The 25057-nt window shown below is 46.6% G+C and overlaps 2 protein-coding genes across 6 annotated transcripts; both read right to left on the bottom strand.

The window, feature by feature from the left end:
• Positions 1 to 326: 326 nt before the first annotated feature.
• Positions 327 to 14910, bottom strand: PSMA4 (proteasome 20S subunit alpha 4). Of its 5 annotated transcripts, none has more exons than XM_081208248.1 (9): positions 14753 to 14910; positions 11459 to 11483; positions 10096 to 10138; positions 8824 to 8986; positions 7259 to 7336; positions 4218 to 4306; positions 2974 to 3104; positions 2671 to 2794; positions 327 to 693 (listed from the first exon to the last, which is right to left on the bottom strand). In XM_081208248.1, exons 1-9 carry the CDS (start codon positions 14893 to 14895, stop codon positions 539 to 541), a joined length of 951 nt encoding a protein of 316 aa, XP_081064374.1. In that variant the 5' UTR covers positions 14896 to 14910; the 3' UTR covers positions 327 to 538. The 5 variants fall into 5 exon arrangements, with proteins under 5 accessions (XP_081064374.1, XP_081064373.1, XP_081064372.1 ...); XM_081208247.1 differs by having other exon boundaries at positions 14750 to 14910; XM_081208246.1 differs by having other exon boundaries at positions 14747 to 14910.
• Positions 14911 to 16316: 1406 nt separating this feature from the next.
• On the bottom strand, positions 16317 to 22774 carry HYKK (hydroxylysine kinase). Its single transcript, XM_081208510.1, has 5 exons — positions 22482 to 22774; positions 19944 to 20293; positions 19159 to 19301; positions 18491 to 18674; positions 16317 to 17123 (listed from the first exon to the last, which is right to left on the bottom strand). The coding sequence occupies exons 2-5, from the start codon at positions 20284 to 20286 to the stop codon at positions 16663 to 16665; spliced, it is 1131 nt and encodes a 376-aa protein (XP_081064636.1). The 5' UTR covers positions 20287 to 20293; positions 22482 to 22774; the 3' UTR covers positions 16317 to 16662.
• Positions 22775 to 25057: the final 2283 nt, after the last annotated feature.

The raw sequence follows: 25057 nt of genomic DNA on the forward strand, positions 1-25057 counted from the left end.
CTGCCTCCTCCCCTTCGCTCTCTGTTTCCTCCCTTGCCCTTGCCTCTGCTCCTAAACCCCTGACAATTGCCTTGGGCAAGACGTGCATTAAATGTGATTTTGGGTAGTAAGGAGCTTATTTTTCTTCTGTGCTTTAGCCATCTGTGAAGGATAAGAGATCTAACAAATGTATTTCAGAGACCTCATTTTTCTTCCTCCCCATCATGACTACAAATAAGAGGCAAAATATCTTATGGGTCCTATTGACTTCAATTCCAAGCTGCCATATTTTTCAAACCAAGATGTTTGCTTCAACGAGTGGTATATTAGACGTAACAGAGATGCAATCAAACTTTAACAGTATTGTTTTATTAAGTAATAAAAAACAAAGATGAGTAGAACCAAGAAATTATAATTCTCTGAAGAAGAGGGCAACGCGTTTTACTGGTACAAAAGGACCCGATTCAATAAACAGCATTACTAGCTTCTTCACTCCACCAGTAAGACCTGTATCTGTGTATCGAAAAACGCCCATTTCCCCCACTTCAAAGTGCTTAAGTTATTTATCTTTTTCTTTCTGCTCTTTGTCTTTCTTTTCACGCTCTGCTTTGGCTTCTTCCTCTTCATGCTTCTTTATCAACACTTCCACTTCTTTTTGCTTTAAAACTCTTATTACTGTCTTTCCATTCTCTCTTGTCAGGGTTGCAATCTCAACTGAAACATGAAAAATATAAATGATACATTTGAATATCCAAGGCTTCTTTTGAATTGAGTCAGCCAAAGGAAGAAGGTACAAGTCGCCCCTACAAAAAATATTGTCAATTTGTATGACTGACATATGAAAGGGACTGCCTTAAATTATTAAACTGGCAATTAGTCAACATCCGTCCTCTGTTTTAAAAATTCAACAAACTAGAGCAAATGTCTTAACTGTGGCTTCTCTCCAGTGCCAACAGAAAACACTGAAGTACAAGATAAAGATAGAAGGTTTTATAGATAGAAGGTTTTATGACACTTCAGCAGATAATGGAAGTTCCTCGTCTTTATTTTTATGAAATTTGTATACTGCCATTTATCCAAACATCACAGGGCTGTTCACAACATAAAATTTCCGCTAACAAAATACTGAGCATGTCAGAATCCTTGCAATCCTGAATTTTCTTTAAAGATCTGTTTTCCCCATAGGAAAACTGCGGAGTGTTTTGGGGAAGGCTCAGGCTCATGGCTCCGGGGCAGAGCATCTGCTTGGCATGCAGAAGGTCGCAGACTCCATCTCCAGGTTGGGCTGGGAGACTCCTGCCTGCAACCCAGTCAATGCAGACTGGGCTGAGTTAGATGAACCAGCAGCTCGACTCTGTGTAAGGAAGCTTTCTACGTCTCCTATGTAACTATTTAAGCAGGCTTTATTATATTTTGTACATCATCTTGGGACATACCGTATTTTTCGCTCTATAGGACGCACCGGACCATAGGAGGGGGAGAACAGGGAAATTTTTTCCCCTTGTTCTCACCCTCTAAAACAAGGTGCGTTCAAGGTGCATTCACCAGAGCTTGTGGGGCTGGCAGTGGGGGGAAGCGCTGCTTCCCCCCACCGCCAGCCTCAAAGATCCCTGAAGCCTTTGGAGCACAGTGCCCCGCTGCCCTGCAGAGGTTTGCGCGCAGCAATCCCCAAGCTAGAGCAGCGAGACGGAGCCCTCCGTCTCGCTGTTCTGGCTTGGGAACAGCCTTCCTTTGCGCGCAGCCATCCCCAAGCTAGAAGGGCTCCGTCTCGGTGTTCTGGCTTGGGAACAGCCTTCCTTTGCGCGCAGCCATCCCCAAGCTAGAAGGGCTCCGTCTCGGTGTTCTGGCTTGGGAACAGCCTTCCTTTGTGCGCAGCCATCCCCAAGCTAGAAGGGCTCCGTCTCGGTGTTCTGGCTTGGGAACAGCCTTCCTTTGCGCGCAGCCATCCCCAAGCTAGAAGGGCTCCGTCTCGGTGTTCTGGCTTGGGAACAGCCTTCCTTTGCGCGCAGCCATCCCCAAGCTAGAAGGGCTCCGTCTCGGTGTTCTGGCTTGGGAACAGCCTTCCTTTGTGCGCAGCCATCCCCAAGCTAGAAGGGCTCCGTCTCGGTGTTCTGGCTTGGGAACAGCCTTCCTTTGAGCGCAGCCACCCCCAAGCTAGAAGAGCGGGACGGATGGCTCCGTCTTGCTGTTCTGGCTTGGGAACAGCCTTGCTAGCCTCTGCAGGACAGCGGGGTGAAGGCACCCCGCTGCCCTGCAGAGGCTTTGTGTGTAGCCACCCCCAAGCTAGAACAGCAAAACGGAGCGCTCCGCAGCTCTCCGTTTCCCTGTTCTGGCTTTGGGCTTAGCCGCGCAGCCTGCATTCGCTCTATAGGACGCACACACATTTCCCTTTAATTTTTGGAGGGGAAACAGTGTGTCCTATAGAGCGAAAAATACGGTATGTGGAAGGAAATACAACCACCGCCACCACCAGCTATTAGGCACTGTCATGCTACTCATATTAAGACAGGGAAAAATCATTATGGATGATGCTGACAGATTAAATTATTTAATATGTCAAACATACGGAGCATTAGAAAACACTGCCAACTGTAGTATTTATTAAACAGATACACACTTCCCAGAGAGAAGGCCAAAACCTCTTGTGATGGCATCTTAATGCCTCACAAGAAAAGACGCATTACGGCTCACCTTTCTCTGCAGAGAGTTTACTGACATCCATGGTTTTGTTCAGGACTTTGACAGCCAAGGCAAGGGCGGATTTCAAGGTCATTTCTCCCTCTTTGTAGTCTTGCTTTAACATTGACACAGCTGCCTGTTAAGGAACATAAAAGATGACACTGCAGTTCTGCTGTGCCTTTATGTAAGACGGGAAGCGTCAAAGCCTGCTAGCGGATACTCAGCATAGACCTTACTGCTGGATGCTCTATTTGCAAAAAAGTTATGTTCAAGATTACGAAAGAAGGAATTTAGCATGAAAGATGACAAACTTACAGCACTGTTGTTTCCAATGCAGGTGGCTTTCCATCCCCCGTAGTTCCCACTAGGATCACTCTGATAGAGCTGGAATCCATAATGCTTATCCCAGCCAATGTACAGCAGTGAAACTCCAAAAGGACGCTTCCCTGTTAAAACACAAGGTTATGAGTGATTTAAATTAAGAAGCACAATTTGCCAAGAGTGCCACTTCAAAAAGGGAAAAGCCAAGACGAATGCAAAATCCTTTTTCTATGAACTAGGATTTAGTAGCTTGTTCAGAACTTCTGCTGCTTAAGATAAGCTCCAATACTGCCTCACCCCCACAGTTTCTTTCCAAGATGTGTGTAAGAACAAGGATGCCAGAGACCTATTTTTGTCAGCCTGCCCTCATGCAGTTTCCCCCTTATCTTTCTTTGAAAGAGTCAACACACAAGCATAAGTATACAGAGTGATTAAGGACTGATTCCCCCACCCCACCCCCCCAAAAAACTTGTTTTATTTTGAAGTAAATATTTATTTAAGACAAAAACCTGAACTGCATTTTGGAAAATCAGACACAACAAACAACTCCGTTCAAGCCTTGCAATAGTCAATAGGCAGATTTCTTAATTAAAAAGCAGAGGCAAATTAATAATAAAAGATCCATGTCATCTATACCCCAAAGAGAGAATTCAGAGGACCAAAATACAATTTGTTCTGCTGGTTAATTAACTACACCAGACTGACCTGCCATCTCAAGCGATTCAAGCACCACTGGAGCGATTCACCACTTGAAGAAGCCTCCCACCAAACACAGGGGTGGTGAGGGCACCTTTCCAAGGAGCTCTGCCTCAAAGTCAATTTTTCAGTCTGACTCTGGGCTCAATCTATGCCAGCAGAATTAGAGCCAGCTTCTTACAGCCCAGCAGCAATAATTAAATCAGCAAACTTTTTCAGACCTTGTGGGGGGGCCGGACTATATTTTGAAGAAGAAAAAAGAACAAATTCCTATGCCCCACAAATAACCCAGAGATGCACTTTAAATAAAAGGACACATTCTACTCATGTAAAAACACACTGATTCCCGGACCGTCTGTGGACCAGATTTAGAAGGTTATTGGGCTGGAACCGGCCCTTGGGCCTTAGTTTGCCTACCCATGAATTAAATTATTGGTGTTGGAAGTACTGATTTCCTGTACTTGACTAGGAATCTAACTTTTAGGACAGAGCTCTGTATTCCAAGTTACTTTTATTTGCCACTTTAAAGGTAAAAATGTTACCTCCAAATTGTGTATAAGCTTGCTTGATATCACACAGGGCTGTTACCAACTGCTCACAAGGAATTGGTTCTTGATACTGCAACAGATACCTAGAACAATTGGCACAATATTTACAAACATGTTATTAAATTCCTAAACCACACTACATCTGAGGATCATAGAGCAGTTTACAATAGAAAAACACAAAAATTCATAACATAGTAACAAAGCAAAACAATCCCACACCCCACCTTAAAAGGCCACATATTATTTAATTAGCCAAAGGCCAGGGAGAAGAGGAATGTTGTTACCTGGTGCCTAAAGATACGTAACAAACGCACCAGCAAGTCTCCCTGGGGAGAGCATTCCACAAACAGGGAGTCACCATGATAAGGACCTCTTGAATGTGCTAATGCACCAGGTGCAATGATTAATGGTTTCCCGTCTACTTCTGAAGCTACCTGGAACAACTCTTACAGCATCAGGGTAAAATATTATCAAATAATTATTTTTTTAAAAAAATCCCTATAGAAATTGCACAAATCAGCTACAAATAAGCACCATGTTTATGTTTTACTTTCAGACCCCAACAGATTGACATGCTTGAAAACAAAAATTCCAACACACACACACCCCCGATGACTGGAGAGACTGGTCTTCTCTGTCTTGTTTTGATCCCTTTCACCTTTCCTTCAAGCATCTGCCATAGGGGCTGCTTCACTACAGCCTGGAGGACCTACATCAAGCTGCACTGGGATTGTTAAACAGTACAGGTGGGGACTGCTGCACACAAAAACCCAGCTTAGGAAAGACACAGTGCGAAATCTACAATTTCAAAGCTCCTATAAGACTCATTAGAATAGGGGTGAGGAGTCTCAGGGGCCAAACGCAGTCCTCTGGGGCTCTCTATCTGGCCCCCAGAACTCTTCTTGGTTTTGTACTATGAATGGCTTTGCCTGGGTGGATTGCATCCTCAATCTGTTGTACATTCATTCCCCTGCCCACCACTGGCCCGTGGCCCTCAAAAGGTTGCCCAGAAAATGAAAAAATGCCTTTATATCATTACTTTTAATGATATAAATTAAAAGGATTGAAGAAAATCCAAATAATTGTAGGCAGGCAGGATTGTTATGCTACTTAAAATAACTTAATTCAAAAGCCAAGTTAGCATTCTGTAGCTGATCCACTGGGACCCTAAACTGGGTCACTGAGCAGTTGATGCAAATAAGAGTACAGCCACTCTTATCTTTTGTCTTTTTTATTTAATGGAAGCTGAAACAAAGAAAAATTGGGGAGCACAGAAAGAAGGGAAAAAAGGTAATCAAACCACTTTCATTGTCCAATTTCAAAGTGGATACATATCTTGCTGCCTTAGCAAAAAGAAACAAGTCACTGAGAGGACAGATTGTTCTGCTCTGTCTGAGGTGTGATTAGATACTCTTTGACTATTCTATTTTTAAAGATTTCTAACAAGGCATGCAATTGACCCTTGCTTTAAGGGCAGCTCAGTCCCTCCCAAAATCAAGCAGCTTTTCCTGGGATTTTGGTCAATGGTCATGATCAAGTCAAAGCAAAAAACTCATCCCACTGGTTTTACGAAGCAATTTAAACATGTTTAAGTGTCTGGAATACAATTGAATCTCACCTGCAATACCCATCTGCAAGCAGAACAGACTTCTGATGGCACAAGGGGACTTTCCTCTCCTCCCTCCTGCATGTCTCTCAAATCTCCTCTAGAGTGCAGCGGTACACCCTAGAGCAGATCTGCAAGGTGGTACCTCCTAGAGTGGGACGCGGGTGGCACTGTGGTCTAAACCACTGAGCCTCTTGGGCTTGCCAATCTGAAGGTTGGCGGTTTGAATCCCTGCAATGGGGTGAGCTCCGGTTGCTCGGTCCCTGCTCCTGCCAACCTAGTTCAAAAGAATGCCAAAAATGCAAGTAGAAGTCTGGCGGGAAGGCAAACGGTGTTTCTGTGTGCTGCTCTGGTTTCGCCAGAAGCTGCTTAGTCATGCTGGCCACATGACCTGGAAAAACTGTCTGCGGACAAACGTTGGCTCCCTTGGCCAGTAAAGTGAGATGAGCGCCGCGACCCCAGAGTCATTCGCAACTGGACTTAACTGTCAGGGGTCCTTTACCTTTACATTATTACACCCTAGAGCAGGCGAAAGGAGAGGAAGGGGGAAGTCCCTGTGAACAACACTGGATATCACCTCATATGCTTTAAACTTTAAAGTAAGGCACCATCAACAGATTGCTTAATCTCTGCAGACTACGGCTAAAGATGAAAGACTAACAGGAAGGAAATCTCACTAAATACAGTAAGATTTACTTATGATAGGTCTGATTAGGATCTAACTACAGAACATTGGGGGGTTTTTTGTACATTCTGAACTAGCCTTTCTCAATCTTGGGTTCCTAGAGGCTGCTGGACTACAACTCCCATCCGTCCCATCCAGCATAGCCAGTGATCAGGGATGATGGGAGTTGTAGTCCAACCACATCTAGGAACCCAAGATCAAAAAAGGCTGGTCTAAACAATTGGCTCCTTTGAACATGGAAATACTTCCATTTAATTTTAGACAGCAAGTCTGAAATCTAAAGTCACACATTGTCTTTATTTCAGAATTTACATATTAGTAACATCTTTTGATACAAGAAGAAAACAAGTATGTCTGGTGACTTTGTCATACTGCTGGACTTTAGGTTCCAAGCCTAACATCAGTTGTCATGAATTTGTCTCTTAAAGATTCCAACCATTCTTGTGATTTTACTATTCTCTCCTGCCTGCACTGTCATTTAAAGGTAAAGGTACCCCTGCCAGTACGGGCCAGTCTTGACAGACTCTAGGGTTGTGAGCCCATCTCACTTAAGAGCCCGGGGGCCAGCGCTGTCCGGAGACACTTCCAGGTCACGTGGGCAGCGTGACAAAGCCGCATCTGGCGAGCCAGCGCAGCACACGGAAACACCGTTTACCTTCCCACTGGCAGCCCTGGGCAGGTGGAAGGGCAGGGCAGAAGAATGCAAACACACAAACAAACAAACAAACAAACAAACAAACGTACCTTTGTGCAATCAGCCTCAGTTCATTCGTTAGCACATTGGCATCTGAAGTTATGCCAGCCACACTGCAAGCCATATCCCTGGAATATAGAAGATCACTGTGTTTGACTGTGAGCTTCACGTACCATTTTATAAAGCAGAGGCACTATTTCATAACACCATAGCACACTTAGCTCCAACCGAGCCTATATCTTCACTGCACATAGTCATTACTTGAAACAGTTTGCTGATTATATGGGTTTATCAAACGACTTGTATTAACACAGTGCGTGTGCTTCTATGTCATCAAAACTAATCCACAAATTATCATAATGAAACACACAGCTGGACTTTTGAAAACAAGTAGATAAACAATTTTCTCTCCTCTGGTCACATCAAATATTTTTCAACAATACTGACACCGCTCACAAACGTTTGTAAGAAGATAACAAAAAATCGTACACTTGGGAAGTCCAGATATGGATCATCCCAAAGTAAGGGCACCTGCCCACCCAGAGATGCATGAAACAATGGATGGGGAGGCATAGGAATTGGGTGGGTGCTCTTACTGGGTAACAACAAAAATAGGTGGATGTATAGAGACAACAGATTCAGCATCCGATAGGGTGCACAGGAGGGTACACTTGAGAAGATGCATTGCAAACAAGCCAGAAGTACCAGACAGAAACGCTTCACCTGCCAAAATTTCAACACAGAAACAAAGGCAGAAAGGGTAAACTGGAAGGTAGGAAAGGAGAGCACTGTCCTAGAAAATTAACTGTAAACAGCTGCTAGAGGTATTAAAAAAAGTTTTGCTGTATCTGCTTTCCTGACAAAAAGTACTTTGTGTCTCAATAGTTCTAACCTGTTTTTACTAAATGCTTTTCTTGCTGAATTTAAGAGGGTTACATGATAGCTATTGTTTCAGCAGAAGGAAAACAAAGTAAGTAATTTAAGGATTGGATTTAGGAAAAGAAAGGGTAGCCTAAATTGGTATGGAGCCTAAACCAAATAAACATTAAGTTAATTTGTTGATATGGTAAAATATTCCTTAACAGTCCAGGGGAGAGTTATGGCTCCTACTACTGATGCCTAGAAGAGGAATGGCAAGAACTATAGAGAAATCAAATACAGAATATTTTGTTGCTGAAATATAGGAATGCTATTGAATGTTTCTGAATGCATAGAAATTGATGGCAAAGTTATACATCAACTCACTACAGAAAAGGAATGTTAGCACAGTATTATTTCTGCTAGGAGAAAAATGTTGCTATGGCAGCAGCCCTGAAAGAGACACCTGTAAATGGAAGTTGAAAAAGGCAGGGAATCAAAGACACCTCATAACCTGAACTTGCAGAAAAATAGGGAGCTGCCTTATATGGAGTCACATCACTGGTCCATCTAGCTCAGTATTTTCTACATTAACTGACAGTAGCCTCCAAATTTCAGACGGGTCTCTTCCTAGCCCTACTTGAAGATGTGAGAGATTGAATTTGGGGCACTGAGCTGAGACTTTTCCTCAAAACATTTATAATCGTACTACCTTTAAACAAAAAAATATATAAAACATAGGGGGCATACAACTTACTCATTGAGTTTGTATATTTTCTCTGAAAAAAATACTTCATCCAGAAGTTTGTGGATGTTGCGCCTTTCTGCTGCCAGCAAGACTCCATCATTTGCCAAAATCCCCAGGCAGGTGCCTGCGTGTCCAATGGCCTCCATGGCATATTCAACCTGATACAGGCGACCTGAGGGGTAATAGTGGCAGCCGAGTCACTGATTTAAACTCTAGGCCAGAGTCACACAAGCATCAAATTTCTTTCATTTGTGTCCTAGCCAGGGATTCTTTTGGTCCAGAACAAAATATATAGCATGCAACCCACACTTCCCACAAGGAGAGTTCTACTCTGATGCTCTGCTGGGCAAAAGAGTGATTCAGCAATTTCTGCCACTTCCTCCTCCACTCTGCAGACCCCAGTACCACCTCTCACGAGGATACCCGGACCCTGCAGAGCAGCTTTCTGGAAAATGTGGGAGATGCAGGGGAATGGGCAGAAATCACTGACTCACCCTTTCTCCTGTGGGAGCCTGGGCTGGACTGGGGTCTCCTCTGCAAACAGAAGGAATCCTTCCATTTGCAGAAAGCTATTTCTGGTTCCAATCCACTTTGACCAAGTCCACATAGAATAATAAATAAAGACTGCCACTTTTAGAAATAATGTTAGTGTAAAATAACAGCATATGGTTGTAACTAAGGGTGCCCTTCATTCTGATGGAAGACTCTTTAATTCCGTGCAGAATTTTGCCAGTGGAATGAGGGTGTTTTTGTTGTACCAATTTCCTATCCCCTCTGCAACTATAACATTCAAAACCTGCTCCAGAGAACTGGGAGGTGGCCTGGAAGAATGGGTAAATATAGCTTCATTCCACTGATGGAAGGGTCCACTGGATGAAAGAGCTTTCTGTCAGTACAGGGGACACATCTGGTTACAACCCATAAAACTGATAGTTAAGATAATTAATATTCAAATGCATTATGCTCACAGTGCTACCCTACGCATGTTTATCGGGAAACAAGTTCCACTGTTTTCAACGAGATGTACTTCAAGGTAAGTGTGCACAGGAGTTTATCCTCAGGTGAACTTCAGTTGCTGCTTATGGCAACCCAGGAGATCAAATCCTTATGCTTCAGTACACAGCCAACCTCTCAAGGCAGATTACAGCAATGTAAAAATGAAATATTACAACCAATGAACCATTCACAAAGCTCTATAACTGCCACCTTGGAAACAGCATCATTTCATTTTTATCAGAGCAGCTGATGAAGACAGAAATTGAAATGTTGCAATGCAATTACCTTCTGGGGAAAATATTGTCGTTCGCGAATCATATCTTCGAGACTGCAAAGATGATTATTTAATTTACAAACCATTCAAATGATAAACTGCAACATCCATAGTACTTGGAAAAATAAGAACTTGGGGAAAAACATCTGGGTAGGTAGCTGCTAAACTTATCCACTGCTAGTTTTATCCTTCTGAACTGTGTCACAAAAGACAGTCTATTTGAAACCCAACGGGGGTCCTTAACTCTACTTTGGGTCCCATGTCCATGCATGTCAGAGGCACAAATTTCTGTGTCTGATCTATATACTGTCCTATACCCCAAGATCACAGGATGGCTTACAATAAAAAACACAAAAATATATAGCATAACAACAACAACAACAAAACCCTCAAGTTTTAAGGACCACAGATTGTTTAATAAGCCAAAGGCCTGGGAGAAGAGGGATGTTCTTGCCTGATACCAAAGATAAGTAGCGAAGGAGCCAGGCAAGCCTTCCTGGGGAGAGCATTCCAAAAGTGGGGAACCACTGCAGAGAAGGCCCCTCCAGACCTCTCATGAAGAATGGCCTTGGATGAGGGCGGCAGGGTCCAGGTACTCCTTGAGGCATGGGAGTCCAGAGCCGTTTAAGGCTTTATAGGTCAAAAGCAGCACTTTGAATTAGGTCCTGAAACTAACTGGCAACCAGTGCAGTCAGGCCAGGATCGGTGCAATAGGCTCAAACCGTCTTGCCCCAGTGATCAACCTGACTGCCAAATTCTACACCAGCTGAAGTTTCTGAACAGTCTTCAGAGGCAGCCCTATGTATTGCAGTAATCTAGCCTTGAGGTTATCAGAGCATAGAGAGCAGTAGTTAAGACTGTCCCTGCCTAGATAGGGGTGTAGTCAGGCCACCAACCAAAACTGATGGAAGACACACTGTCTATTGTTTTTCATGTTCTAAGTGCATGGAAATCCCATAAATGAGCCCACACTTCTGATTTTCATAAAAACCTCATTTTTTATATTCTGAACATTGAAAAAATTTTTATTCTGCATATATCTGTGGACCTGTCAACATAGCCCCTCCCCCCATTTCATTAACCTTGTTTTCATACAGCTTGAGCCTCAATCTACTACTGGCTATCTTCTACGGCCAGAGTGCTTCTAAACACAAGTTGTTGAAAACTGCAGGAGTGGAAAGTGCTGTTGCACTCACGCCCTACTGGCAGGCTTTGCATCGTCATCTGGTTGGCTACTGTCAAAACAGGATAGTAGACTAGGTAGGCCACGGGTGTGATTCCACAGCCTGTTCTTACATTATGTAATCTGAAAACTGCTCCCACCCTCATTGCTAAAATATACCCATCTTCCACAGAAACAGGACAGAAACTCACCATGGTGCTTGTAGACTGTAGTATGCTGCAAAAGAAAACAAATGGGTGTTAGATGGATCAGACACAGGATTGCCAACGTTTTCCTGAATGTTCTGCAAAGCCCTTAACAGCAAGCCTGTCTCATGGAAATTCCTACCATTCATCCATGCCAAGAAAAGCTTCATCTGCTACTTTTCTGAGAGAAAGACTGCCAGGACCAGTAAGAAAACTGGCAGCTTTAATTGCATATACCAGTGACATCCCACACTTACCAAACACTGTTTTAGAAACAGATGAAGCATAGAATCAAAGAATGGTAGAGTTGGAAGGGACCACAAGGATCATCTAGTCCAACCCCCGGCAAATGCAGGAATCTACTTACTTCGCCAAACCTTTAATAGACATTACAAATACCGGTATAAGGGGCCCCTGACCATTAAGTCCAGTCGCGGACGACTTTGGGATTGCGGCGCTCATCTCGCTTTACTGGCAGATAGAGCCGGCGTTTGTCCACGGACAGCTTCCAGGTCATGTGGCCAGCATGACTAAGCCACTTCTGGCGAACCAGAGCAACGCACGGAAATGCTGTTTACTTTTCCGCCGGAGCGGTACCTATTTATCTACTTGCACTTGACATGCTTTCGAACTGCAGGAGCTGGGACTGCAGGTGGGCAGGAGCTGGGACTGAGCAACGGGATCTCACCCTGTTGCGGGGATTCAAACCGCCGACCTTCTGATCAGCAAGTCCTAGGCTCTGTGGTTTAACCCACAGCACCACCCGCATCCCTTATTACAAGTATAGGCCATCATAAAACTTCCATATATAAAATTTTACCTAACGTGGGGCTTGAACCCACAATCCTGAGATTAAGAGTCTCATTCTCTACCAACTGAGCTATCCTGACTACAGTAAACCAAGTTAAAAGTCCTTGCACAACCTGGTATTTAGATTTTGTAGCATCAAAGGTATTTGTGACATCTTAAATATTAACAGATTTATAATGGCACAAGCTTTTATATATGAGTAGAGAAGGGAATATTGTCCAACTACATTCAGTAATTATTTTCTAGGGGAAGAAATGCTCAGCCTACCATGACCTGGAAACTCTTCCCTTAATCCCTGGTATATGGAAGTTCTGCTTTTACAGTGGTACCTTGGTACTCAAAAGGCTTGGCTCCCGGATGCCACAAACCCAAAAGTAAGTGTTCCAGTTTGCGAACATTTTTCGGAAGCCCAACATCGGCTTCTGCTTGAGTGCAGGAAGCTCCTGCAGCCAATTGGAAACTGCACCTTGGTTTTCAAATGGTTTCGGGAGTCGAAAGGACTCCCGGAACGGACTAAGTTCAAGAACCAAGCTACCACTGTACTATGAATTACCCACCCCCGCCCCCAAGCAGCTACAGAATTAGAGAGTATCTTCTTCTTTCTTCTCTGGTGATCACTCGTAGCCGAGTAAGATTGTTTTTCATGAACACCGTTTTAACATTGAGTCTGTGACTGAGGAGGCCAATTCTGGATGCACGCTCCTTCCACAGTGGGAACATAGGTTTCTGGTTCTCCCTTTCGTCCCGAGTTCAGGCATCTTCAAAGTCCACAACACCTTTGGTAAAGGCTTTGCAGCGCTCGCAGGCCAATGTTTCCCAGTTGTCAGTTTAATACTACATTGTTTTAGATTTGCCTTGAGGGAGTCTTTAAACCTCTTTTATTGACTACCAGCATTACGCTTTTCATTTTTAAGTTCGGAATAGAGTAGTTGCTTTGGAAGACGATAATCAGGCATCCGCACAACATGACCAGTTGAACGAAGTTGCTGTTGAAGAATCATTGCTTTGACACTGGTGATATTTGCTTCTTCCAATACACTGGCATTAGTTTGCCTGTCTTCCCAAGTGTGTAAAAATGTTCGGAGACACCGCTGATGGAATCTTTTGAGGAGTTGAAGATGGTGTTTATAAGTGGCCCATGTTTCACAAGCATAGAGTAAGGCTGGTAGTACAATAGCTTCATAAACAAGCATTATGATTTACAGTGTTCAAGGCCTTAGTCAGGTCAATAAACGCTATATACAGGAGTTGGTTTCCTCTCCGCATTTTTCTGGAAGCTGTCAAGTGGTGAAAATCATGTCCACTGTCCCCTAGAACAGGCACCCCCAAACTTGGCCCTCCAGATGTTTTAGGACTACAATTCCCATCATCCCTCCTGTTAGCTAGGGATGATGGCAGATGTAGTCCCAAAAACATCTGGAGGGCCGAGTTTGGGGATGCCTGCCCTAGAATGCCTAAAACCATTTTGGGATTCAGGAAGGGTAGCCTCAGATATTGTTAAGAGATGGTTTGCTAATATCCTTGCAAAAAATTTTGCCGGCCACAGTTAATAAAGAGATGCCTCGATAGTTTCCACGATCCATTATATCACCTTTTTTTTAAAGAGATTGATAATTTTGGCATTCCTGTTGTCTGCTGGGATCTTCTCTCCCAGATTTCTTCGATGAGCTTGTGAAGTTGTTGTATAAGTTCAATTCAAGCGTTAATATGTCAATTTAAAAAAAACAAAAACCATCCCTAAGCATTTTCCTAAGCAACATCCCTTTCTTACCACACTTTTAAAATATCTTAACATTGGCACAAGACCACTTCAAGCTTTAGGTGTATAAAATGTTATTCTCGGCAAAGTTAACGTCCAAATGTGTGTACATAATCATAAACGATCTCACAGAGAAACACAGGTGGTTGCAAAGGAAAAGGATGGTGTTCTAAACTGAAACAGGATAGAGATCCTTCTCCCCTTCAAAAACAAACATTAAGGAAAACTGGCAAAATGCTCCTACTAATTTTTTTTTTTGGGGGGGGGAGCGGGTGTTATTCCCCGACCTCCACAAAAATGCACTGTTTCAAATAACAACAAATGGATCTAGAGTACAGACAAAGAAACAGCAGAACCACTGCCCCTCCACCTGGCTCCCTCGCAGGGTGTAAGGAGGACTGGCTGGGTCCATCTGCTGAGCTCCATCTGCCAGAAAGCTACTCCTGGAATGAGAGGCGAGCTGGAAGGGACCCCTGGGGGTCATCTAGCCCAACCCATCCCTGCCTGCCCGCCCCCGAGCTGCCCCGGTCGGGCTGCGGCCCAGCGCGGAGCTCCGGGAAGGCAGAGGAACCTGCCGAGTCATCCCGGGAAGGGGCGGCGGCCTCTCTCGGAGGAGCCTGCAGGCCAAGGCCCCTCGCCCTCCCCCCGGACCCCCGCCCCGCCACCAGGGGCCGCGAGGACCCGCCGCCGCCCGAGGCCCCTCGGCCCCCGCCAGCCTCACTCACCGCCGCCGCCGCCGCTGCTTCTTTCCGAAAGCGAGAAAGATGGCGGGCGCCGCGCGCCTGCGCACTGCTGAGCAAGAGGGGCGAGCATAGAGACGAAGGGCCAGACCGCCCGCCTGGGTCTTCTCCGCGCTTCGCGACTCGGATCCCATTGTCCCCGTGGGTGGACTACAACTCCCATCATGCCCCAAGCGTCGCCTGCGTGAGCTGCGCCAGAGAGAGACGGAAGCGTCGGGGGACGCTCGGGGGCCAGGAGGCGGGTCGGAGGGGAGCGAAGGGCCAGATGATTCCTAGGAAGGGAGGGGCCGCTGCCCCCCCCTTTGGATTTTGTAAATTAAGACGAAATGCGAAACATTTTATATTGCTTTTAATTCTACATTTAAGGGTGTATTTAAGAGTGTTTTTAATGTACTATATTGTATCTTATATGCCCTGTTATTGACCCAAATGATGATGATGATGATATTACTTTATTATTTATACCCCACCCACGTGACTGTTTCCCCAGCCACTCTGGATGGCTTCCAGCACATATAAAAGCATAATAAAACACCAAACATTAAAAACTTCCCTTCTGATGTCTTTGAAAATACAAATTCCCTTTCCTTGGTTGCCTAGTGTGTCCCATCTGAAGTGGGTCATATTTGGACTTTTTTGGGGGAAGCAGCAGAGTCTGGGGTAAGAGTTGGGCTGCTTCCTTGTCCCAAATGTGCATATGTTAATTTCTGCATATAGATGGCAACCTTTGGAGAAAATCCCTCTCCTTGAAGGCTGAGATGCGGGGAAGCCTGAGAGCAGACAGCGCTCTGCCCTCCGTCCGTCTGCAGCGCCAGAACTCCTGGGCGCCCTTCCTGGAAGCAGCCCAGGGAGGGCAGGGGGGCTGCCCAGCCCTTGGGGCAGACTGCCAGGCAAGGACCTGCACCCACCGGGCAGCCTTGGGCCAGTCACTGCCTCGCAGCCTAACCTCCCTCACAGGGTCATTGTGAGAATAAAACAGAGCAGCAGAGAAGTATGTGCACCACTTGGAGCTATTTGGCGAAAAAATGGGAAATGAATGTAACACTGTAATAATAATAATGCCACCATGTTTCAAACAACCCTTCACTGTACTCTAATCATATTAATAAATTGTTTTATCTTGTTTTAAATTGTTGTACTTGAGCTTTTTAATGGGAAGGCTGGTGTAAATATTGTTATAACTTATTTTTCTTATTATTATTGACACATGGAGGATAAATAATAAATAATAATAATATATTCATTATATGCCACCCATCTGACTGGGTTGCCCCAGCTACTCTGGGCAGCTATACCGGGAAGGGAATTCGGGTGGGGATCACTACTCAGCTTCAATATTAATAATAATAATAATAATTTATTATTTCTACCCCGCTGATCTGGTTGTGTTTCCCCAGCTGCTCTGCCCAGCAAACGGAAGCAAAGACCTTGGGTTAGTCAGGAGTTCTCGGGGCTACAAAGTACCTTCAGATATTTGAAGGAAAGGTCCAGCAATAGAATAATAAGCTTTCCCAAAAATATTTATTTAAAGTGATTTTCATCCCACTCTTCAGCTTACAGCAATCAGTAAAAATCTGGTCCCTGCCTACAGGCTTACAATCAAGGGCACAAAAGGCAAGGGGGTTGTGGGGGGAGGAGGAAAAAAGCAAACACAGGCATTAGTTTTTGTCAGACGTTCCAGAGGCCTCTGCCCAATGGAATAAATCTGAAATTCTTTGAAAAACTAGATTTTGGAAGTAGGGTGAAATTATACAAAGGATAAATACCGGTAAGTATTGGCATAATTCATTCAGGTAGCAGTATTCTAGATTCCCTGATCATAACATCTGGAACTTTAATCTGGGCAGAGCCCCATTTTAAAACTGTAAATCTGAGCGGCCCATAACCATGTAACCCAACATTTAGGAAGGCCCCTTTTTGGCATACGCTTCTGCTGTGTTAAACCAGATCATCTCCACAGCCTTTTGGCCCATCTCAAAGAGCAGCAGCAAGCGCTTCCATCCTGTCTTGGATGTGGTCATCAAGTACTCTTCATTCTCGGGCTGCAGGAGGGTGGTGTGGGCAGCCATCACGAGAGACTGAGCAAACCTCCCACTCACTAGGAGAAACAGGGCATCTCGCTCCTCCTCCGTCAGCGGGACAATGCTTTCATATCCCGCGAGAATGTGGCCTCCCACGCTGAGGGGTTCCTTGCTTTCAATCATCATGTACATGATGAGTATCGCTACTTCAAACACGTAGCAGCCATAGCTCATGTCGCTAAAGTCCAAAATACCAGACACCCTGTACTGTGAGCGTTTAGGGGAAGTAAAATCGGTATCTACTAGAATATTGTGGTCATTGAGATCTCCATGAATGATACCTGAAAGTGGAGAACGAAGAAAAACTGATATAATTCAAGTGGGGCCTGTAACAGAATGTTGCAGTGCTGAATGCTTCTGTTCAGGATTCCAGCCACTCCATGTCGTTATCCTGTTTCCCCTCCCCAACTGTCAGGCCAATGAGGATGCTCAGTCCTCACTGGGGTGTCTTTTGGGGCTGAGCTCCCCTTCCCCTTAGAACTTCCCCTCTAGATTACATTTGCACTTCTGTAACCCTTGGAGTTTCCCCCAAGCCTGCCAATGCCTCCCACTTGGGCAAGGAAATATGGAACCCCCTCCCACAGGAGGCAGGGGCGACCACCAATCTGGATGGCTTCAAAAGAGGATTACACACATTCATGGACAAGAGGGCTGTGGGCAGCTGCCAGCCAGGATGCCCTGTGCTCTGCCTCCACAGCTACCTGCAAGTGCAGGAGGGGAGGCAACTGCTGTTGTGTTCAAATTCTGCTTCCAGACTTCCCACACTGGACATCTGGTTGGCCACTGTGAGAACAGGATGCTGGCCTAGACGGGCCACTGGCCTGATCCAGCAGGGCCTTCTTATTGTGATGTTGTTTTGACGGGAAAAGTATTGGCCTGAACATTGGAAAGGGAGGCAACAATCTGTTTAGAATAATATACAGTAGGCCCTGCCTTACAATGCAATTTGATGCATGTCTCTGCAGAAATCAGTTATCCAGAGTTCAGTGGTACTTTAAGGCTCACTATTTTAATCTAATTTGGGGCCTAATAGACAACTGAGCACTACCGCGTCACAGGGAAGTTAGAGCTCCCACATGCATGAAGCCTCTCTCTCCCCACCCCACCTCCCTCAGGCACATAAAAAACACTTAGCAAAATTAAAATCAAATAGTCAGAGGCACACCTAGGGACGGTGAAACCAGCCCCCCCCCCGGACACAAGCCATGCCCCCCCCCCGCATAAATTACCTATCAGACTATGGAATGCATGACCAATATGTGTGTGCAGACAATGCCGGTGTTGCAGCGAGATCAACTGCAAGAGGAGCTTCCCATCTTTCTCGCACCTTCTCGTAAAGTGGGCTTTTTCGGGGGGGGGGGGTGCTGGTACAGCTCCTTGCCAAGGTATGCCTCTGCAAATAACAACAACTACAGTGGAACCTCGGGTTGCAAACGTGATCTGTGCAGGAAGTACGTTCACAATCCACAGCAATGCGACTGTGCATGACGCAATTCAGCGCTTCTGTGCATGCGCCGAAACCCGGAAGTAACCTGTTCCGGTACTTCTGGGTTCAGTGTTTCCATAACCCAAAAACGTGCAACTCGCAGCGATCGCAACCTGAAGTATGACTGTATATTACTGTGCATTTCTTTAAAAAGATACTTACAGGGCCGAAAGGAGTGTAGGTTTGGGACTATTTTACGCCTGAACTGATCAATGGCCCATTTCACTGCGTCCAGATATTCGCTCCGGCCCAGCGCATGAATGTATTGCTCCAGGAGAGGGACATTAGCCAGATTCCAGATGAAGCCACCTCGGTGGAGACTTCTCGCCAATGGATGCTGGAATTTCTTTTGGGTGGCGGGGGGGGGGGGGGGACAGGAATACATTGTTTCAATTAAAAAAAAAACAAAATTGCTGAGTGCATATATGGGCAGTGTTGCTGCGATGGCTTCTATCTTCCCAGATTAGTGGCTGTCCAGAGTTTCAGGCAGAGGCCTTACCCCTTCCAACCTGGAAATACTGGGGGCACTGAACCCCAGACCTTCTGCATCTTCCCCTCCCCCCACCCCCATGTGAGCATTTTCAGCTTTCTCCATTACCCAAACATTGGAGCCAAATATCTCACATTGCCTAATGGTTACAGATTGGCACCAGCAGACGCACATAAAAGCGATATAAAGTCAACAAAAAATGTTTAGCCCACCCAAATCCCAGGTTGACCCCCTGGCACCCAAACTGCTGGCTTACTCCATGGCGTTGCTGGAAATTAAAATAGCAGCTAGTCTTAGTTACGGGGCTCACCTAAAACTAAGGCATATTCCAAAATCTCACCTCTGTGAGTGTTTTGTCCATCCTGGCTGCCATCCGCCCAAGTTCATACAGAAGAGGAGGACTCGTGTGGATCGTGGCCACCGTTTTGCCTGGGAGGTAGCTCAACAGCCGCACTATATATGCTCTTTTGGCAGAGCCAGTATCTAAGAAGCAAAGAGATTCAATTTTATTCAGCAACATTCACATACAGCAGAGCTCTAAGTTGTTTACACAAAAGGATATCACAGCAATAAAAAAACTGACTTTAAAAACAGTAATAATAAAATTATCAAAATAGAAATAAGAGTTTCAAAAAATAAATGCAATACAATCACACTCCTATTTTCCAGGGACAGTTCTGGGTTTACAGAAGCCACCCAGTTTCTGATTTGATCCTGGAATGTCCTGCTTTTTGTTACGACGTCCCTATTTTAATTGGAGAAATGTTGGCATCAAGAAAATAAGTAACTGTACAACCTTTAGAAGACATCTGAAGGCAGCCCTCTATAGGGAGATTTTATAACATTTAATGTTTTATAATGTTTTCATACATGTTGGAAGCTTCTCAAAGCGGCTGGAGCAACCCAGCCAGATGGGCAAGGTATAAATATTAAAATTGTTGTTGTATAAGATACCCCTATTTTCATCAGAGAAATGTTGGAGGGTCTGGGATCACAAGCAGGGAGACTGCAGCTGCCCTCCTGTTCTGCTTGTGAGCTGCTCAAAGGCAGCTGGTCTCCTGCTGGACTAGATGGGATCTGGCACCAGCAGAATAGCAATGTTGGATGCATGTTCCACCCCCTCACCTACGGATTCCAGAAACATTATTCCACCCTCTTTCGTAGAATGAGGAGTTTGCACGGGAAAGCCCTCGCCATTCAGGAATATCATGACCTGGGTCTGCACCTCAATGAGTTCAGTGTTCTGGCTGTCTTCACAATTGATTATTTTGAGGACAAAATTCTGGGCGCTCTCTGCTTTCCCTTCAAGTGCAGCCGAAGCACACACATAGAAATTCTGATCATCATAGCTCGGCAACGGTTTGAGCTCCAAGACAGATAATCCGAATATCTTTTGGACCAATTCAGTGGCTTGCTTTTTGCTGAATGCTGGCTTCTTAAGAGGCTGTTGCTTATTTTCAGCCGACATTGTGCATCTGTAAGAGGATAGTAATAACAAGAATCAACAATGACAAAGAACAGAGCATTTAGATTGAGTTTTGCAGGTAAGCTACTGTGCATGCATCACCTTAAATCAGAATTCTGGATGCAGTCCTCTAGGAGTTTGTCAGCTGAATGATAAAAGTTGGCAGCAAACAAGAGTTTTATTATTTTCTTCTCAGGGAGATCCTATTTTGATAACAGGTCCCACTTGAAAATTCTACTGCAAAACTCTCCAACAGAGACCCTTGGACTCTGTTAAACAAAGTGAGAAGCTTCCTAACCTTTGTACATTAAAAAAAAACCCTTACATGTAGCAACAGCGAGGTACAACAATCCTTCTTCACATTGCACATAACTTATGGAATTTGCAGCAATGGTGACTGGGGGGTGGTTGAACAGACAAATTTATTTTAGGGCTTTAAAAGGTGGCTGGTGCTGTGGGTTAAACCACAGAGCCTAGGGCTTGTTGATCAGAAGGTCGGCAGTTCGAATCCCCATGACGGGGTGAGCTCCCGTTGCTCGGTCCCAGCTCCTGCCAACCTAGCAGTTCGAAAGCACGTCAAAGTGCAAGTAGATAAATAGGTACCACTTTGGCGGGAAGGTAAACAGCATTTCCGTGTGCTGCTCTGGTTCGCCAGAAGCGGCTTAGTCATGCTGGCCACATGACCCGGAAGCTGTACGCCGGCTCCCTTGGCCAATAAAGCAAGATGAGCGCCGCAACCCCAGAGTCGGCCATAACTGGACCTAACGGTCAGGGGTCCCTTTACCTTTAAAGTCCCACCACCTGATCAGGGATTCTCACCTCGGGGTGTGAAGTCATAGCGCTGTGTGAGTGGTGCCAAAATGACCTCTCCCCCGGGGCACAAGCCTGGGCCGTGTGCCTGGAGGTCCTGGGCTGCCCAGATGAGAAGACCCCCCTCTTGGCCTCACGGATGGGGTCCAAAGGAAAGCAGAGCACCAGCTTGGCTGCAGGTGTTGCTGGAAGGAGGCATACAGGAGACATCCAACTGTCTTAGGGACTTGACTTCAGATTTGTGTAGGCTTTACTCCTTACTCTATCTCCTGAAGATGTCCCACAAGGCACCAGAGTTTGCCTTCTCCTAGGTGGACTCCCTTGAGCCCCATCTGCCCCTCGCTTTCCTCTACAGAAATTGCCTTCTTGATTGTTGGACCCACTCTGGGTCTCGTCTGCTCAATCTGCCCGACTCTGTCTCTGCATGCAGAGGAAGTCCCTGACTCACTGAGGATTTGAGACCAGTTGGAGGCCTTGATCAGATAGCCAGTCAAAGTCATTCCTGGGAATGTGGCCGCTGTCACCTGCCAACAGCTTCTAGGAACCACAGGGGAGAGTTGAGTGCAGGGTGGGGTCCAAAAGGTGGACAAACTACCCCAGAAGGAGCACAACGTGTCCCCCACCAGAGGTGCTACCCCATACACCACAGAGATCATTCACATGCACAAATGAGTAAGTACAGTGGTACCTCAGGTTAAGTACTTAATTCGTTCCGGAGGTCCATTCTTAACCTGAAACTGTTCTTAACCTGAAGCACTACTTTAACTAATGAGGCCTTGAAATATACTCAGAGTCGCAAAGTGATTTCATGCTCTTTATTCAGCTCATAGTGGTGAGGAGGAATGAATGGAAGTCCCCTCACAGTATCTGCTTTATATACATTATTTACACAATGGGCTGCACATGATTGGCTAATTCCGGAATTCTACTGTAAGCCAATCAGGTTGTGGATTCACTTCTATCTGGAGCAGGATTGGGTGGTTCCTGCCAACCAATCATACTGCTGCATTGTTCTAGGACCAATCAGACTGCTGCATTCTGAATCCTATTGTTCTAGGACTAATCAGACTGCTGCAATTTGAATCCTATTGTTCTAGGACCAATCAGACTGCTGCAGTTTGGATCCTAGTCAACTCAGTACATAACAGGCCTCCTGCTGCCGCCACGCAGCCAGAGCACAATTTCTGTTCTCATCCTGAAGCAAGGTGCCCGGTGTAATATTTCTGGGTTAGCAGAGTCTGTAACCTGAAGCGTATGTAACCCAAGGTACCACTGTACTTGCTAGCACAAACAATCTGGCATGGGTAACCCAATTCACACACGAAGCATGATCAAATTCACTGTGCTATTTCAATTCACAAGTATTTTCCCAATGAAAGTTCTCTTACCAGGACAACCAGGAATGCTTTCCTTCTTTCCTGCTTCTTTTTTTAGTAAGTGGGCTGCCCGCTGAACTGCCAGCTGAGAAAAGATGTCTCTAACCTAAGTTTTTGAGCGTGGCGCACAAGCAGGCCAAGCCCAGCAGGAGGCGCTGGAGCTCCTCCCGGGAAAGGCTCTGCCGGCTTGAAGCTGCGCCTTGAAAGGAGAAGATCTGCTGCGAACGGGGCCGAGGTTTCGCTCCTGCGGAAGAGCTCTGCCCGGGGCTCCTTCCTGCGCTTCTCGGAGCACCAAATGCAAAGCTCTTTTTTTAACTGTCTGGGAAAGCTTAGAAGGAAGCTTCTGATTGGCTGCAAACAAGCAGCCTCCCCCTCCCCCCCATTCATTTCCCCTCTGCGTGGACCGCCCACTCCGAAAGGGAAAGTATGTTTTCATTAGGCCAACTCACAAAGACACGAAGATTTCAACTTGCCAAATTCAGTATTTTTCTCCCTTTTTTGCAGGGGGTGGGGATTGTTGCTTAACAACCTGCGTGAGGAGGCACCAGCAGTTGAACAGGAAAGATTTGCAAGCTAATTAGCTAATAAGCTAATTATTTGCTATCCAGTGGACAAGCAACCGTGTGTACTTATCAAGGGAGGAGCAGCAGACTTGTCCTTCTGAGTTGGGAGGGACCCCCAGGGTCCTCTAGTCCAACCCCTTGCAGTGCAGGGATCCTGCCCACAGCTGTCCGGGGGGGGGGGCTCAAACCCCCAGCCTTCAGCTTAACAGACACACTGAACTATTGCACCACAGAGATTTAAAGGTGTTTTCTGCCCTGTGTCAGAAGATCTCTGGACAGTTCACAGCATAAAAAGACAAGTCATAGAATCGAGTTGGAATAGACCACAAGGGCCATCGAGTCCAACCCCCTGCCAAGTTATACTAGCTATCCCATCAGAGAGCTGCAGTGGGCGAGGCTTTTTGCTGCCCATCAGCCGTAATCCTATTACAAAAGCCTGCAATTTCTCAAGCACTTGAGGAAACTGGGTGGGCACACCTGGCTGGCACCAGGGTAGCATGAGAACATAAGAATCATAGAAGTGTAGAGTTGGAAGGGACCCTGAGCATCATATAGTCCAACCCCTGCAAGGCAGGAATGTACGGCCGTCCCATATGGGGACCGAACCTGCCACCTTGGCGTTATCAGCACTGTGCTCTAACCCAGTGTTTCCCAACCACTGTTCCGCGGCACACTAGATGACCCCTGGGGTTCCCTCCCTCCCTCCCGCTCTGCGCCTCCCTCCTCCTCCTCCGGGGAGGCCCTTCCTGGCTCTCGGCCAAGGCTTGGCGGCTGCCACTCACTCACTCGCTCGCCCACCCGTCCCTCCATCCCTGCACCCGGCCTCTCCCCCTCCGTCCCCGGCGCGGGGTCTGCCGGGATCCGTAGTCCCCTAGCCCTTGGGCTCCGTGCCCGCGCGGGGTGCACAAACTACGTTTCACAGCGTGGCCTGGCGGGCCGGGCGTTTTGTTTGAAGCGCTCTTCTCCCGGCCATGGAATGAGCGCAGCGGCAGCGGCCGGGCGGGCAGGGGCTCTTCCGCGCAGACCCCGCGCAGCCTGCCTGCGCCCCCGCGGAGATCGGGCGGCAGGATGGAGCCCGGGGATCCTCGCGGAGGCGGAGCGGCGGAGGCTGCCCCCCAGGTAGGGCTGCGTCGGGGGTTTTTTATTTTTGCAATGCTGCATCCGCGCCGGAGGGGACGCATCGGACCGCGGGGAGACCCCTTGGCGGGCGTGCAAAGCAATGCATGCGTGCAGGCGTTGCATGGAGTGCAGTGCAATGCAATGGCAACGCGGCGCCCTGCATGCATGCATACAACTTCCACCGGCGCTCCGGACTTGGCAGGTGAGGGGGGTCCCCAGTGGGCGGCAGAGAGAGCCGGGAGGGCGAAGGGGAGCCGGGGGGGAGCAGCGCTGCTCCCCGAGCCGAGCCCGGGGGGAAACTTCGGCGTCGTTGCGCCGGGTGTTGGAAGCGGAGGCTGGCGGGGGCCCCTCACCTGCAAAACCTGGTCGCCTCTCATATATTTCGTGCATTGCATTCATTGCCCGCTTTCTCCTCCAAGGAGAGGCCGGGGGCGCGCGTGGTTCTCCCCGTGTTATCCTCGCAACAACAGCCCTGCGAGGTGAGTCAGGCGAGTGGCCCAAGGGAGCACCCAGGGATTGTCCTGGCCAGGTGGGGTGATTTGAACCCTGCTCTCTGCCCGGTCTTCGTCCTCATTTAGCCCCCACATGTGCATGACTGTGCATGACTGAGGTTTTCCCCCCTCGTCTTGGCTATGGCGTGAGTCTGTGCTGTTAATTAATGGGGTTCTGCCTTCGGAGAAGATGAGCCAGCCCTCAAGGAGGTGATTATGTAATTTGCTAGCAATTCATGTCCCTCCCGGCGTGACGCTGCGCGCTGACGTCACGGGGCTGTAATGGTGGTGTGCCTCGAGATTTTTTTCATGAAACAAGTGTGCCTTTGCCCAAAAAAGGTTGGGAAACACTGCTCTAACCAACTGGGTTAAGCTGTTGAGGAGCTTCTTGGATCAGACCAATGGACCAAGTACT

Source organism: Podarcis bocagei, assembly GCF_964188305.1.
Source record: "Podarcis bocagei genome assembly, chromosome: 9".
Classification (NCBI taxonomy): Eukaryota; Metazoa; Chordata; class Lepidosauria; order Squamata; family Lacertidae; genus Podarcis; species Podarcis bocagei.

What these genes read in the sequence shown, in the direction of transcription:
- PSMA4 (XM_081208246.1), bottom strand. Translation starts at nt 14,895, where the DNA reads ATGGGATCCGAGTCGCGAAGCGCGGAGAAGACCCAGGCGGGCGGTCTG. An exon ending in CTGAGGCTGATTGCACAAAG is followed by an intron (nt 4,307 to 7,258) that starts GTACGTTTGTTT and finishes CAATTGTTCTAG; the next exon opens with GTATCTGTTGCAGTATCAAG. An exon ending in AGCTTATACACAATTTGGAG is followed by an intron (nt 3,105 to 4,217) that starts GTAACATTTTTA and finishes GTGTTTTAACAG; the next exon opens with GGAAGCGTCCTTTTGGAGTT.
- HYKK (XM_081208510.1), bottom strand. Translation starts at nt 20,286, where the DNA reads ATGTCGGCTGAAAATAAGCAACAGCCTCTTAAGAAGCCAGCATTCAGC. An exon ending in AATGTTTCTGGAATCCGTAG is followed by an intron (nt 19,302 to 19,943) that starts GTGAGGGGGTGG and finishes TTTGCTTCTTAG; the next exon opens with ATACTGGCTCTGCCAAAAGA. An exon ending in CCTACACTCCTTTCGGCCCT is followed by an intron (nt 17,124 to 18,490) that starts GTAAGTATCTTT and finishes CTCCACTTTCAG; the next exon opens with GTATCATTCATGGAGATCTC.